The following is a 13,477-nucleotide window of genomic DNA, read 5'->3' on the forward strand; positions in this document are numbered from 1 at the left end:
TGACAGGCTCATCAACATTTGACAAATGTCAAAACAAATACACATAACCTAGAAGTTTTTGGCGCTTTTTGTTTTTGTGTTTATTCTTTAGTTTAAAATTTAATTCTTCTACCTAATTTTAATTTTTAGTTAAATTTCTACTATGGAAGAACAAAGTAAGTATCAGTAACACCTTATAATTTATAAAATTATCACTCTATAACCATCATTCCCCCAAAAGAACTGCTGAAAAGGAAATCAAAGGCCTCAGGAAATAATACAGCCTTAGTGTCTGCCTGTACGGACCTTGCTGCATATTACAGTTCTGTAGGTCAGTATTCTAAGGCCATCAAAGAGTATGAAACACTTTGCAACATCTACAAAACAGAGAAAAAAATGATTTTATATGCCCAAGCTAATCGAGGAATTGGGGAGGCATACATGGGGCTACAAGATTTTGACAAAACACTGAAATATTTCAAGATTTACTATGGTATGTATTATATTGACAAGTTGATTTTTTCAGTTTTAGAAATTTCCAACTTACTAATTGCAAGTTGTATGCATATTTATTTTTTAAGGTTATTTGTTTTTATTGTATAAAGACTTTGTCAGTCCACAGTAATAAGTGGATAGCACCAAAACAGAATAAGTTCCAGGGTGCGACAATTGGAGCTGCGTTCTTGGACTTAAAACAAGCCATGGAAACAATATGTAGAAAAAAATTCTTATTCAAATTAAAAAAAAAACTCAGTATTAATGGAATAGTATTATCTTTTTTTGAATCTTACATATCTGAGAGATATTAAACATGAATCTGTTTATGGGGATCCACAGGGAATTGGGCCACTGTTATTTACCATGCATATCAGTGACAGTTATGTCATTGATGTTAATCAAGTTTATTATTAATGAAGCTTAACATTCTGCCAAATACATCGGTTTGCCGATGTCTTGACATGGTCATCTTTTTTAGCTCTTAGTCACATGAGGTCCTTTCTACAACTCTTAATGAGGAATTAAAGTTAGTTTATTCATAGCTGTGTGTCAACAAGTCAAAACTTAATTTGTTGAAATCAAAATGTTTGATAATTGTAAAGTCAAAAAGAGATAAAGAAAGCTTCACTAAAAATTGTACTATTAAAATGAATAATAAAAATATGAATTTATGGACAAAATAAAATACCTTGGAAATACCATGTGTGATATACCTAATATCTTGCTCAAGGGCATTCATAGTAACATTGATCCCTTACACTATCTTCAACAAGTGTCGGTTGAGCATTCATTTTTCTTTCATCCTGTCGATCTTACAGAAGTAAAAAATAAAATCAAATGCCTAAAAAACCATAAATCATCGGATTATGGTTTTTTGGATTAAGGAGGTGATGGGATATCTTCGAGATTGTTACTCTTTTTGCCTGATTCAGTCTTATATGCTTTAGTTTTTGCCATAAACAATGATTTACATATTGGCATTTTTCCTTCATGTTTAAAAGAGGCAGTGGTTATCCCTCTTCATAAGGGTGGAGATTTGGATCAGCCTTTTAATTTCCGTCACATTTCTATTTTGTCTACCCTCTCTAAGATAGTTGAAAAACCTGCAAAAAGCAGAATTTTGTCCTTTTTACATCATAATGGCATTTTGTCTGCAAATCAGTTTGGATTTCAGGCCGGTAAAGGGACTCATGATGCTGTTTTTAGCTTTTTGGAGAGCGTCTATGTGTCCTTGAATTCTGGAGAGTCATCGGCGGCAGTGTTTTGTGATCTATCCAAAGCATTTGACTGTGTGGATCATGGAATACTGTTATCTAAGCTCGATAAATATGGTTTTAGGGGCGTAGCGTTGCGATGACTTGAGTCCTATTTATCAAATCGTACTCAGAAGGTTAAAGTGTCTGGGCGTTTGTCTGCTTCTAGATCCTTAAAATGCCAGTTCAGTGTTGGGACCACTGTTATTTTTACGGTATGTGGATGACTTGAGTTCATTGAAACTGCAGGGCAAGGTGGTTCAGTTTGCTGATGATACCACCATACTATGGAGCCATAAAAATTCAGATTATATTAAGACTTGTATCCTTGAAGACCTTCAGATTTTATCAGGGCGGTGTGCTTCCAACAGGCTCGTGTTTAATGTAAGAAAGACGTCTATTATGGGATTTAAGTGTGATGTTCAGGGTCTGATGTTTAACGAAAATTCCCTCTTGCAGAATAAAGAGTGCTGCAAGTTCCTAGGAATTACCATTGATGGTAGCCTTTGGTTTGAAGATCATATTTTACATTAAGCTGGGAAATTATCTTCTGGATGTTTTGCAGTAAGAATGGCAAAACAAGAGCTGGGAGGGGTGGTTGCACATTCAGTGTACTTTTCACTTATTGAATCTCATATTCGGTATGGCTTGCCTTTTTGGGGTTTAACCAATAAGGGGCGACTTAACATTGTCTTTGTTATTCAAAAAAAAAGCAGCAACACAGGTATCTGTGTTCTGCTAAGTTAAGAGATTCTTGCAAACCCCTCTTCATTTCTGAAAAAATCCTAACTCTTTTTTCACTCTTTATCTTAGAAACAGCTGCTCTTATTCACAAAATTCACAAACTACCCTCTGACACTGGCCATTTGACTCGTCGTGTAAATGGTGTTCTCCTACCTATTCCTACGTCTTCCCTTACCAAAAACTCATAAATTTACATGAGTAAAAAAATTTACAATCATGTTCCTCTATGTGTTAGACATATATCGGATGTTAAGAAATTTAAAAGAGAATTAAAGACGCTTTTATTGGCTAAGGCATATTATGACCTGGATGACTTTTTTAATGATAGGTTTTAACCTTGGACATGTTATAAAGTTTTTTTTTTTTTTGTCAACAAGTTTACCTTTATTTAGTAATTGATTGTTTTATTTAGTTATCTTTAATTCAAGTATGTCCAAAAAGTTTTGTCTTCTTGTGTTTAATTTTGTTCATTGTTTTGTCAATTTTTGAAATTGTATTTTTGTTTTGTTTTTTTAGCTTGTAGGATGCTTGTACACAAGATTATTTTTACGTAATATAGCACATTTTCTTTCTTTCTTTCTTTCTTTCTTGGATATGTATTAAATAATCAGTTAAATTTTAAACGATTATTTTGAGAATGTCATTGGTAAAATGGGTAAGAAAATTTGGTTTTTGTTTCATTTAACATACAAACTATCTTTGCAAAGAAATTAATTTTTAATAGCATAATAAACCCACATTTAGACTACTGTGGGACAATGCTATATTTCAAAAACAAAACAGATATAAATAAGTTGCAATCATATGAACATCATATAACAGAAATTACTAACAACAACAAAAATTACTACGAACAGGATTAAATAATAAAATTTACAAAAATATGTCTTACTCTTTGCTTAAAAGGATTAAATTTAGTATCAAACAGATTTATTTGACCTAGTAGGCCATTAGCACTGTGAAACAGTCTTGTAGTGGATCCATTCATGCCCTAATTAGTGTGGTGAAATGGTATTACAAAAGTTTTAGACTGTCTGTATACAAAAACTGACGACAGTAGACTGCCTACATTCCCAAGTCTGAAACGTCTGATTTATTGAGTAAATAAAATGTATAGGTTTTATCTGCCTTGAAAAGGTAATTTTATGACATTTATTAATATTAAATGGCATCCTGTCACACCAACTAAAATATGATTGCAGAGGCAACAATGGCAACCTTGTGGTACCGCTGATGGCACACATATTTCCTCAGATAATAAGCCTGCAAGATTGACCACTAATTACACAAAAATCACATTAGAACACACATCATCAAATTTTAGCAATATAACAATAGAATGTTAATTTTAAAAAATGTTGGAAAATTAAAAGAGACAAACATATAGGCATTGCTGAGGACTTGACAAAAAATCGACTGCGGCTATATCGTGCAACACAGGAAAAAACTGACAGAAAATGAATATTATTAGTATGAATGTATTTATTAAAATAAGTGATTAAATGAAAAAGATTAATTTAAGATATGTCCAACTTTGTTGTAAGTATTGATTTAAATTTAAAAATTGGTCTGTATATATTAATATATTGAACCTTATACCTACTTTTAAAATCATTATTTAATTTTTTTATCACCCTTTATCTTATTAATTTTTTAGAAGTTGCAACTCAAGAACAAAATGCTTTGGAACAACAAAGGGCTCTGGCCCAACTGGGTCATTTATATCTTTCCTGGTATCTAGAAACCATGAGTGAAAACAACAAAAAATTGCTGGACAATGCATACGGCTATTTTGTGAGAAGTATGAAGAAGTGTGAAAGTCTCACGGATTCTGTGGAAAAACAGGACATGTTGGCCAGACTGTTTTCAAATTTAGGACTGGTAAAGGAAAATCTTGGAGATTATAAAACATCGTTAAATTTATATGAAAAGAGCATCAAAATTTGCAAAAAACATGATATTTATGAGCAATTGTACAGAGGTTACTTATCAATGGCTTCATTGTTTGAAAAACAGGAGATGTACCAAGAAACTGTAAAGAATTACAATATGGCAATTGAAATAGCAAGTATGTATATTGGTTATTTGAATTTTAAATGCCTAATGTGATCTTTTTCCTCAGAAAAACTTAGTTCCAAAAGAGTGGAACTAATATGTGCTGCTCTACTTGCCAAAGCTGAAACATTAATTAGAATATCAGACTTGCAAGGAGCAAAGCAAATATTGAGAAAGGCATATAAATTTAAAACCCCTAACAAAGAAGAAAGAAAAGTGATTGAAATGCATTTAAGAGTTGGTAAGTTTTAAAAATATCCAAGTTGTCAATGTTTAATATGTTCGTAACAGTTGCAGGTATGTGTAAAGTGGAAGATGACATAATAACATGTAATGACCAAAAGGAGTTAAAGAGACTATATGAGAAAATGGGTGATGGCGCTTGTGATTTAAAAAACTATTCTAAAGCTATTGAATATTACAAGAAAATGTTAGAAGCTGCTGAAAAAACTGGAGTCAGTGATAAAGAACTTGGAGAATGTTACTACAGTCTAGGTAAAAAATATTTTAATATTTTTTTTTTGGTATTTATTTCAACACAAACATATTATATATAATTTTCAACCACACTCTTTAAGGAGGAACATAATTTGGTGCATTTAAATATAGGAAAGAATATAATTAACTGATTTTTTTACATTATTCTCATAAATTCTTAACAAATAGTATATACATAATAAATTATAATAATTCATGGATAAAAATTATGAATGGTTTTCAAAATCTCTACTTTTTCAGGGGAAACCTACAAAGACCTAGGCAACTTTAAAGAAGCAGAGTTTTATTTAGAAAAAGAATATGAGTTGTGTAAAAACACACTTAAGGAGAGCCTCAATACTATTTGCAAGATAGCCGACCTGAAGGAAATGGCGAATGCAGACATCAATGAAATCAAGAAGATTTACGAAAGAGGATTGATGAATTGCAAGAAAAAAAATAATATTAAGGAAGAGAAGAGAATTATTCTTAGGTAAAAAGAACTAATATTTTGGTAATAATAATGCCAGCAGTGATTTTTTTATATTTATTTTTCCAGCTTTTTAATTTTTTTTTTATATATACAGCATCAACAGCCAAGAGGCCAATTACAGACGCTATAATAATAATACACAATTTTCATAAATTTTTAATAATAATATAAAGTACCATAGCCACAATATAAAAGTATAAAAAAACTAAAAATAATACAGGTAATTATGTTTGAACATAGTGTACTTGCCAATAATTACATTACAAGTAAGGCCTAAATTTGAACAGCATAAATTATGTATTTAATTATTTTGCCTTGAAAAATTGAATACAATTTTAATGAAAAGCCTTATAAATCTAATATATCAAGATTCAAGTCACCAGTATAAATATTGTATTAATTGCACATCTTGTAAATAGTGAGTTTTATACGCATTAGTCTTAAGAAAGCTTAAATGAAACGTCTTTCTCAATCTGGTGTTTAAAATTTACCAAAAATGGAAGCATTGAAAGAATTAATTTCTGAGGAATCAGTTTTATTTGATAACACTTTATAGAAGTATATAAACCCAATCTTGATACCGATTTTCCAAAGACGATCTATTAAACACCCAATTAAAAAAAAAAAACACGCACCTGAGAAAGTGCGTTGCACTCGTTCTATTTTTTGCTCCATATTGAGGAACCAACTCCTAGGTCCTTCTTACTATTGGATTCTCCAAGGTTTACCCTGTGCATGTTATAATAAAATTATATTTAACAGCATTCTTCAGGTAAACAAACAAAAAACAAAGTCACAGTCTCATAAGCAAATTTTATTGGCTACACATGTTTCGCCCTGTATAAGCAGGCCATCATCAGGCCTAAAAACAATAAAAAGAGGTATTTAGTATACAACCATTTGCAAAATAAAATAAAACTACTTTAGGACCTACACATACACTGTAAAACTTACAACAAAAATAAACAAACTAGTGAGGTTAGAAACACAATATATAAGCAAATAAAAACAAAAATAAAAAGGTTGTGATCTTCTTGTTGGGTTTTGAACCATAGACCTCTTGCTTGCTAGACATGTACATTTAAAATGGTAACTTATAACTTAAACAGATAACATGTATATACAATTTAAAATTACAGAAAGAAAAATTATCTAGGAAATGTTATTAAAAATTAAATTTTGTTCAAATATAAAGACGTCATTAACACACACAAGAACAGGACTTTTCATGGCTCTAGTTATTTCGAGTTTTTCTTTTAACGAGGACATCTAGAAACGGTGCTGAAGGAAACATTGGGGTGAAGAGAATTAATAAACATTTCGACATCACTACCATTCCACACCACAAAAATGTCATCCACGTATCTCCTATATACAGTCAGAAACCTTCCAAATCCACTGTTTATGATCTTTTTCTCCAAATCATTCATGAAAATCTCACTTAGGAGGGGAGAGAGGTAAGATCCCATAGCCAAACCGATGATTTGCTTATAAAGTTCTGATCAAGGACCAGTTTAAGCAGGTTCATTAGATCATTTATTATACGACATAAGGAAGACTTACGTAAAAGGTCTCTAACTAGGGTAATACATTCATCTGGTGGGATGCTGGGAAAAAGGTTTCTTACGTCGAGAGAAATCAGTTTTGAACCTTGTGGAATGGTAACTGTTTTCAAGAAGTTTGTCAGTTCTACAGAATATTTAGCAGAAAAATCACTCCTAAAACCTGTAACCTCTCTCAACGTAGCATTCAACCAAGGGGATAAATTATAACAGGGGGAACCAACAAAGGAAACAACCGGTCTAATGGGTATATTAGATTTGTGGATTTTAGGAAGACCGTAGATGATTGGAGTTCTAGAGTTCATGGGATAAAGTTTCTTTTTCTTGGTATGAAAAAACACCAGGGTTAGGCTGCATTTGTCGAGCATTTGCTTAACCTTAGTGAAAAAAGAGTTTGTGTGATCTTTATTAATTTTAACAAACTCACCCGAATCCAGAAAATCCAACACCTTTTTTATATAGTTTTCCTTTTTAAGAACTACTAAACAGTTGCCTTTGTCCGCTTCAGTTTTCGTCAAATTCTCCACAGTCTTATAAATTGCCTCTAATATTAATACATGATAAGAAAACTCAACAAGTATATCGGTCCATGTCATTCTTCGGTAGCATCTCACACCAAATAGCTTTTAGCCTTTTAATTTAACCATAGCCTTTAAAACAGTTAATAATTTAAGAGGACAATTAATTAAGGTTTAAGACAGATCTGACGTCTTCTCTAAATCGGGGATGTACGCTTTAAAGTGTAACGACTTTAACGCAGTGTATATTGGACAATCAGGCCGAAAAATATCCACTAGAATTAAAGAACATACGGCTTTTGTGGATAAATACAGAAACACGGATGTTACAGAAACTAAATCAGCGTTCGCTAAGCATCTGCTAACTACATCCCACAGTTTCACTGCACCTGATGGAGCTGACATACTGCATGAATACTCTAAAGGGAAGAAGTTAGGCCTGTTAGAAAAACTCGAAATAACTAGAACCAAGAAAAATTTTATATTCTTATTCAGGGCCTTTTCTTCACACCATTCTATAATATTATTAAAATTTACAGAGGTAGACTGGCACAACCTCCGACCTAATTTCTGTATATGTATAGGTTAAGTTTATCTGCAAAAAGTAATGTTTCAGAGTTAACTCTAACCGAGCCTAGTCCTATGGTTGGAACCTTTGGTGTGATGCTTAAATTACGAGACAGTTTTACCACTAACCAAAACTCTTTATTTTTACTCTCGACACGTGTTAGCATCTTCGGGAGAAGATTAAAACTTATCGTTAGCGAAACACGTGTCGAGAGTAAAAATAAAGAGTTTTGGTTAGTGGTGAAACTGTCTCGTAATTTAATATTGATAGCTAAAAATAATAGAGGTCCCAAATTAGATCACTGATGCACTCCAGAGCTACCAGTGTAAAAATCATACCTGACATCTCTGACCTCAACATGTTAATGCCTGTTTGACAAATAAGAAATAATTAAATTGATTTAAGTATCAGGCACATTACTTTGATATTAAAGAAGCAATAATAATTATTGAAGGAGTTGCTTTAGAAGATTGATAATAAATGAACGATTTTTTTATCACAGTGAACGATGTTTTGGCTTTAACCATTGTAAAATGGTATAATTTAGTAATAAACAGAAATGGAAAATAAATTCTTTTATTTGTTTATTTTTTAGTTTTTTGATTTATAGTGTCACTTTTCCATTTATTATATGCAATATTTTTAGAATTTGTCAAAATTTTTCAAACCATAAAAATAAAAAAAAAAATATAAATATGTAGAAAAGCATAATATTATTATATTAAATGAAACATGAAACATTTATTTTTACACACAACTGCTTGAGCAAAAAATGATGTAGGTAGGTACTTCTAAAAAATATTTTTTATCTTAATTACTAACTTAACTTAAACCGACCATCTAAATGACCACTTATGCACCGCGAACTTAAAAAGGCTTAAAATTTAAACCATCACTGTTATTTTCCATTCAAATTCATACAAAATAGCTATCGTTTACGTTTAAATGTTAAACTATGGTTAAATTTACACTGTGCCAATAAAAGTTTACATCACTGATACAGAAATGGCACTAAAGCCAAATTAATGGCTATAAAAACAACTGCAAAAACAAAAAACTATTTCCTAAAACAAAATATTCAAAAACCTGGTAAATACAACATAAACACAACTTTAAATATGGACAGCTTCCATTATGAAAAAACAAAATATTTTCAAAGTTGAAGAAGTAGTCCATACTTGCAGTGGAGTTAATATGTCAAAGAGTAAGTAAAATAGTTTCGGTCATCCTCCACTAGATTTATTGGACATGTTTCGGACATATAAGATGTCCATCATCAGGGATCTATAATTTTAATGTTTAATGATTTTAATGTTTGTGTAGACCCTGTTTAGTCACTTTCTCGTGCATGTTAATGTAAGTTTTTTTGTCTTCAACGTCCAATTGTTTATTTGTTAGTTATTTAAGCCTTTTTATCATTATTGTAGATGCCTTTTTTATTTATTGTTAGTAATTTTAACCTTTGACCTTGCCAGAAGCACTGTGGCTTTTTATGTGTTCTGATGAAAACCCTCATTGTATGTAAGTTATTTTTAATACCTTTTTATTTCAACACTTTTAATCCTTAGCTTATAAGTTTCCTCGGTTCTTTATAGATCCCTGATGATGGACATCTTATATGTCCGAAACATGTAGGATAGATGGTTTTCCAATAAATTTAATGGAGGATGACCGAAACTATTTTAATTACCCTTTGAAAATATTTTCGTTCGGTAAATTAAATATAGTGGGTAATTATCATTAATAATTATCGTAAAATATTATTATAAAAGGAGTGTACATAGCATTGAGGTATTAAGGAATTTTCAATAAGACTTTTGATGTTTTGTTTTTTCGATCGGACAATTTTAATCTTTCTGGGTAAAGTTTATTTAATTGAAAACTTTTGCGATTTTGACGTGTTGAACGAGGCACCGAACAATTTGCTTAAAAGTTTGGTCACTGTATGAAGTTTTCTAATATATTTCAATTTGGGTTTGGCTAAACCGTCACTAAACAAAAATTATCACTATTGCACAAGTCCTCGCGTACATTTTGCTCCGCATTCGCGTTTCTACTGATTTAATGTCACTGTTGCCCACCACGAGCGTATTAATATTGCGTAAGCCATAATGACACTTGCGCCATTTAGAGGTCTCTAATGTAATTATTCAAGATATTTTGTATAGTGACATTGTTGCCGGTGTGGTTCGGAAGAGTTTTATTGTAAAAAGTACATTTTGCAAATATTTTGTATAGTGACACTTTTGGATTACCTGTGCGATATATCCAAAGGATTTATACAAGATGTACATACGAAGCGTGAAACGAAGAAATACTTAACAATATTATAGGCATTATATCAATCACAAACAATAATATCAATATTTGATGACTGGCAAAATAAGTACCAAAAATTTCACTTGTTATTCCTTTAATTAAACCCTATATTTTATGCAAGGTATATAGATTTCTTAAAAAGATTCTCCTGCCATAAAGATGCATTTAAACTGGACCAATATCTTAACAAGCTAAATGAAAAAGCACCTGATAATGATGACAGCTCATCGTCAGAATGTGAAAGTGAAGATTCTTCGAAAGTTCATGTAGGAGATGATATAGTTCTTAGCGATATCACTGGTATGACCTTAAATAACCAATAAAAAGACTGAAATGGTTAATTCTCAGTATTTTTAGATCTTTCTGAAGAATCTGACAATGAAGTACCTGAAATGACTACGGTGCAACCATCAAAGCGTAGAAAGCCAAACACGGTGAAATTTAAGAAAAACTTAAACGGGGAATGGCCTTTACATATCGCTTGTATCAAGGGAAATGCAAAAATGGTTAGGAAATAAATAAATAGTTTAAAATTACTAAATATTAAAAAATAACTTGTAGGTTCAATATTGGTTAGAAGTAGATCATCCTGTAAACGTTCGAGATAATGCTGGATGGTTACCACTGCATGAAGCAGCAGTTCATGGACATTTGGAAATTGTTAGGATGCTCTTAGATGCAAAAGCTTCGATTAATGATAGAGGAGGTTCTGAATGCAATGGTAAGTTCTTACATGATTAGAAATTAATAGGTATTTAGTTAAATATACGAGCTCTGTCTCGGTGAAGTTCGCCCAACTATTAAAACTACGTTTGTTTATGAAATTTGTCATATTAGCCGAAATGTATTAAAAACTAAAATGTACTTCTGATAATATTCGATATTTTTATTTAATATTAGCCTAAAATACGACATATTTTGTAACAGAGAAAAAATATCTTAAAAAAAAATTAAAAAAACTGCCGATTAAGGTATAATTAATAATAAAAATCAACGAAATCAAATAGCAGCAAATCAGCACGGCGTTACATCGACTTTTCGACTGATTACTGCTTTTATACGTCTTGACATATTGTCAACTAATGTTTGGCAGTCATCTGCTGTAAAACTGTTCCAAATTTCTTGGAGATTCGTAATTCTGGAACGGTTCTTGCGGAATTCGATCTATGCTGTTTCGTCATGACATGCCACAAGGTTTCAATCGGAGATAGGTCTGGACTACTCGACATCTATTTTAAAGCTGAAATAATGTTTTCTAACATCCAGTCTTTTACTTTTCTGGCCGTAAGGTAAACGTCTTCATCTTGTTGGAAGATACATTCAATATTGTTTAAGCGCCTTTGTTCCATTTGAAGTATTAAGTTATTTTGAAGTTCATTAATGTACTTCTCAGCATTCATTATACCTTCGACAAAGAGTAAGTTTCTTACTTCACTTGCTGACATGGCCCTTCATAACAAAAACCAGAAACTTAATTTTTTTTAAGATACTCATTCTGAAATACTTCTTCTTTAGTTTTTATAGCGCGATTCCTATTATCACTCACGCATACTTCAGACCTGGCGTCATCACTCCAAATAATAGAGTTCCATTGGTTCGAAGACCGTAATTTGTGTTCTTTAGCGCACGCTAGTCTATTTTCTGCTGAATCTTTGTTAGTAAGAGTTTCTCTTTTTCCTAAAAAAATTAATTAAAAACGAATATTAAAAAAAAATTTAAGCCTACCTTGTAAGTTTTACTTCCATTTTTGGGCAGCTCTGTGACAATTTGCTCTTGAAAACTCTTTTGTGTTTGTCTAATTAATAACAGAATATTTTTAATTCATTTTAATTTTCATGCCCATTTCCCTTGATAATCCATTTTAAGGCTCTTAAGTTTGTGTTGCAATATCGTGGTCGGCTTTCAATTCTGGGTTTTTGAGCAGTAGATCCCGTTGATTTTTACAATTTAATATTATTTCGAGTTGTACACCTAAATTTGTTAATACTGTCAGCGATTTGGGAAGCATTTGGGAATTTTTTGCTTTTTGCAATTTGGGAAGCTTTGTTATTAACAAAACCATGCATTGGTGTTGTTAATAACAAAGTTGATTTAAATGTCAAAATCGGCTTCTTAGCAATTTAAAATATTATCATTTATTTTATCGAAGCGCATAAACGCACCATTCAACTTAGGTATGATGTTTTCATCACATATTTTGTAAGACAGAAGTCATTTTCCATAGAAAATACTTTTGAAATAAAAACGCTTGAAAAATAGCTGCGTCGGTTTCGTTCTCTTGCGATAAACATTTAAAGATACCAAAAATTATATATTTGAAATAAAATTTTAATTAGCCCTTAAATAAATGCAGAAATATCATGTTTTGGGGGTGGAGCCAACTTCACTGAGACAGGGCTCGTATATATATTTTTAAGAAAATCTCTTATGATATCAATAAATTGTTAGATATTTATTACATCGCTTATTTTAGCTTGAGTTACAGTTATTCTAAACAGTACTAGTGGCGGACAATTAAAAAAAATACTTACCCTACAACATGTTTGGCAGAAAAACTACTATTACTAAAGATTACTTGTAAAGCATAATGTATAACGCATTTTTTTACGCAAATATTTTAACATTCATTTATAAGACTTCTTTAAGTTTTTGGTAAAAACATTTTGTCACTTCTTTTTTGAAAGAGTTAGGGAGTTTTTTGAAAATCTTTCATGCCTTACTTAATAGTATTATGTAGCGCAATATTGATTGTTCTAAGATTAACTAACTATTCAGTATTCAATAAAAATAAAAATTAAATAATTTAATTAATTCGCATAAGTTTATTCTTTTATTTATTCTCTTTTTCGCATAAATTATGAGAATAAATCCCATACACTCATTTTGCCTGCTGTGCTAAGGTAACTACTTGAAGCTTGTACGTTTAGCATTTTATATGGATCTTCAATATGAGTTCCATACAAGGCATACAGCTCAAGGTCTATTATCGTCTAAGCTGGCCGGCTTTAATG

General features: G+C 31.3%; 1 protein-coding gene across 2 annotated transcripts in view; it reads left to right on the forward strand.

Annotated features, from left to right (window-relative positions):
- The first annotated feature begins 34 nt into the window (after positions 1–34).
- LOC126739939 (tonsoku-like protein) overlaps positions 35–13,477 on the forward strand; it is a 34,010-nt gene continuing 20,567 nt past the window's right edge. Inside the window, exons 1-9 of one of the 2 annotated variants that reach the window (XM_050445768.1) lie at positions 35–155; positions 221–472; positions 4,132–4,542; positions 4,597–4,770; positions 4,821–5,024; positions 5,268–5,499; positions 10,588–10,766; positions 10,824–10,972; positions 11,028–11,187. In XM_050445768.1, coding sequence (XP_050301725.1) covers positions 143–155; positions 221–472; positions 4,132–4,542; positions 4,597–4,770; positions 4,821–5,024; positions 5,268–5,499; positions 10,588–10,766; positions 10,824–10,972; positions 11,028–11,187 — 1,774 coding nt within the window. In that variant the 5' untranslated portion in view covers positions 35–142. Of the gene's footprint in view, positions 156–220; positions 473–3,345; positions 3,612–3,676; positions 4,014–4,131; positions 4,543–4,596; positions 4,771–4,820; positions 5,025–5,267; positions 5,500–10,587; positions 10,767–10,823; positions 10,973–11,027; positions 11,188–13,477 lie in introns of those variants that run through there. The other variant, XM_050445769.1, reaches the window with a different exon arrangement.

The sequence above is a fragment of the Anthonomus grandis genome, chromosome 8, assembly GCF_022605725.1.
Source record: "Anthonomus grandis grandis chromosome 8, icAntGran1.3, whole genome shotgun sequence".
NCBI lineage: Eukaryota > Metazoa > Arthropoda > Insecta > Coleoptera > Curculionidae > Anthonomus > Anthonomus grandis.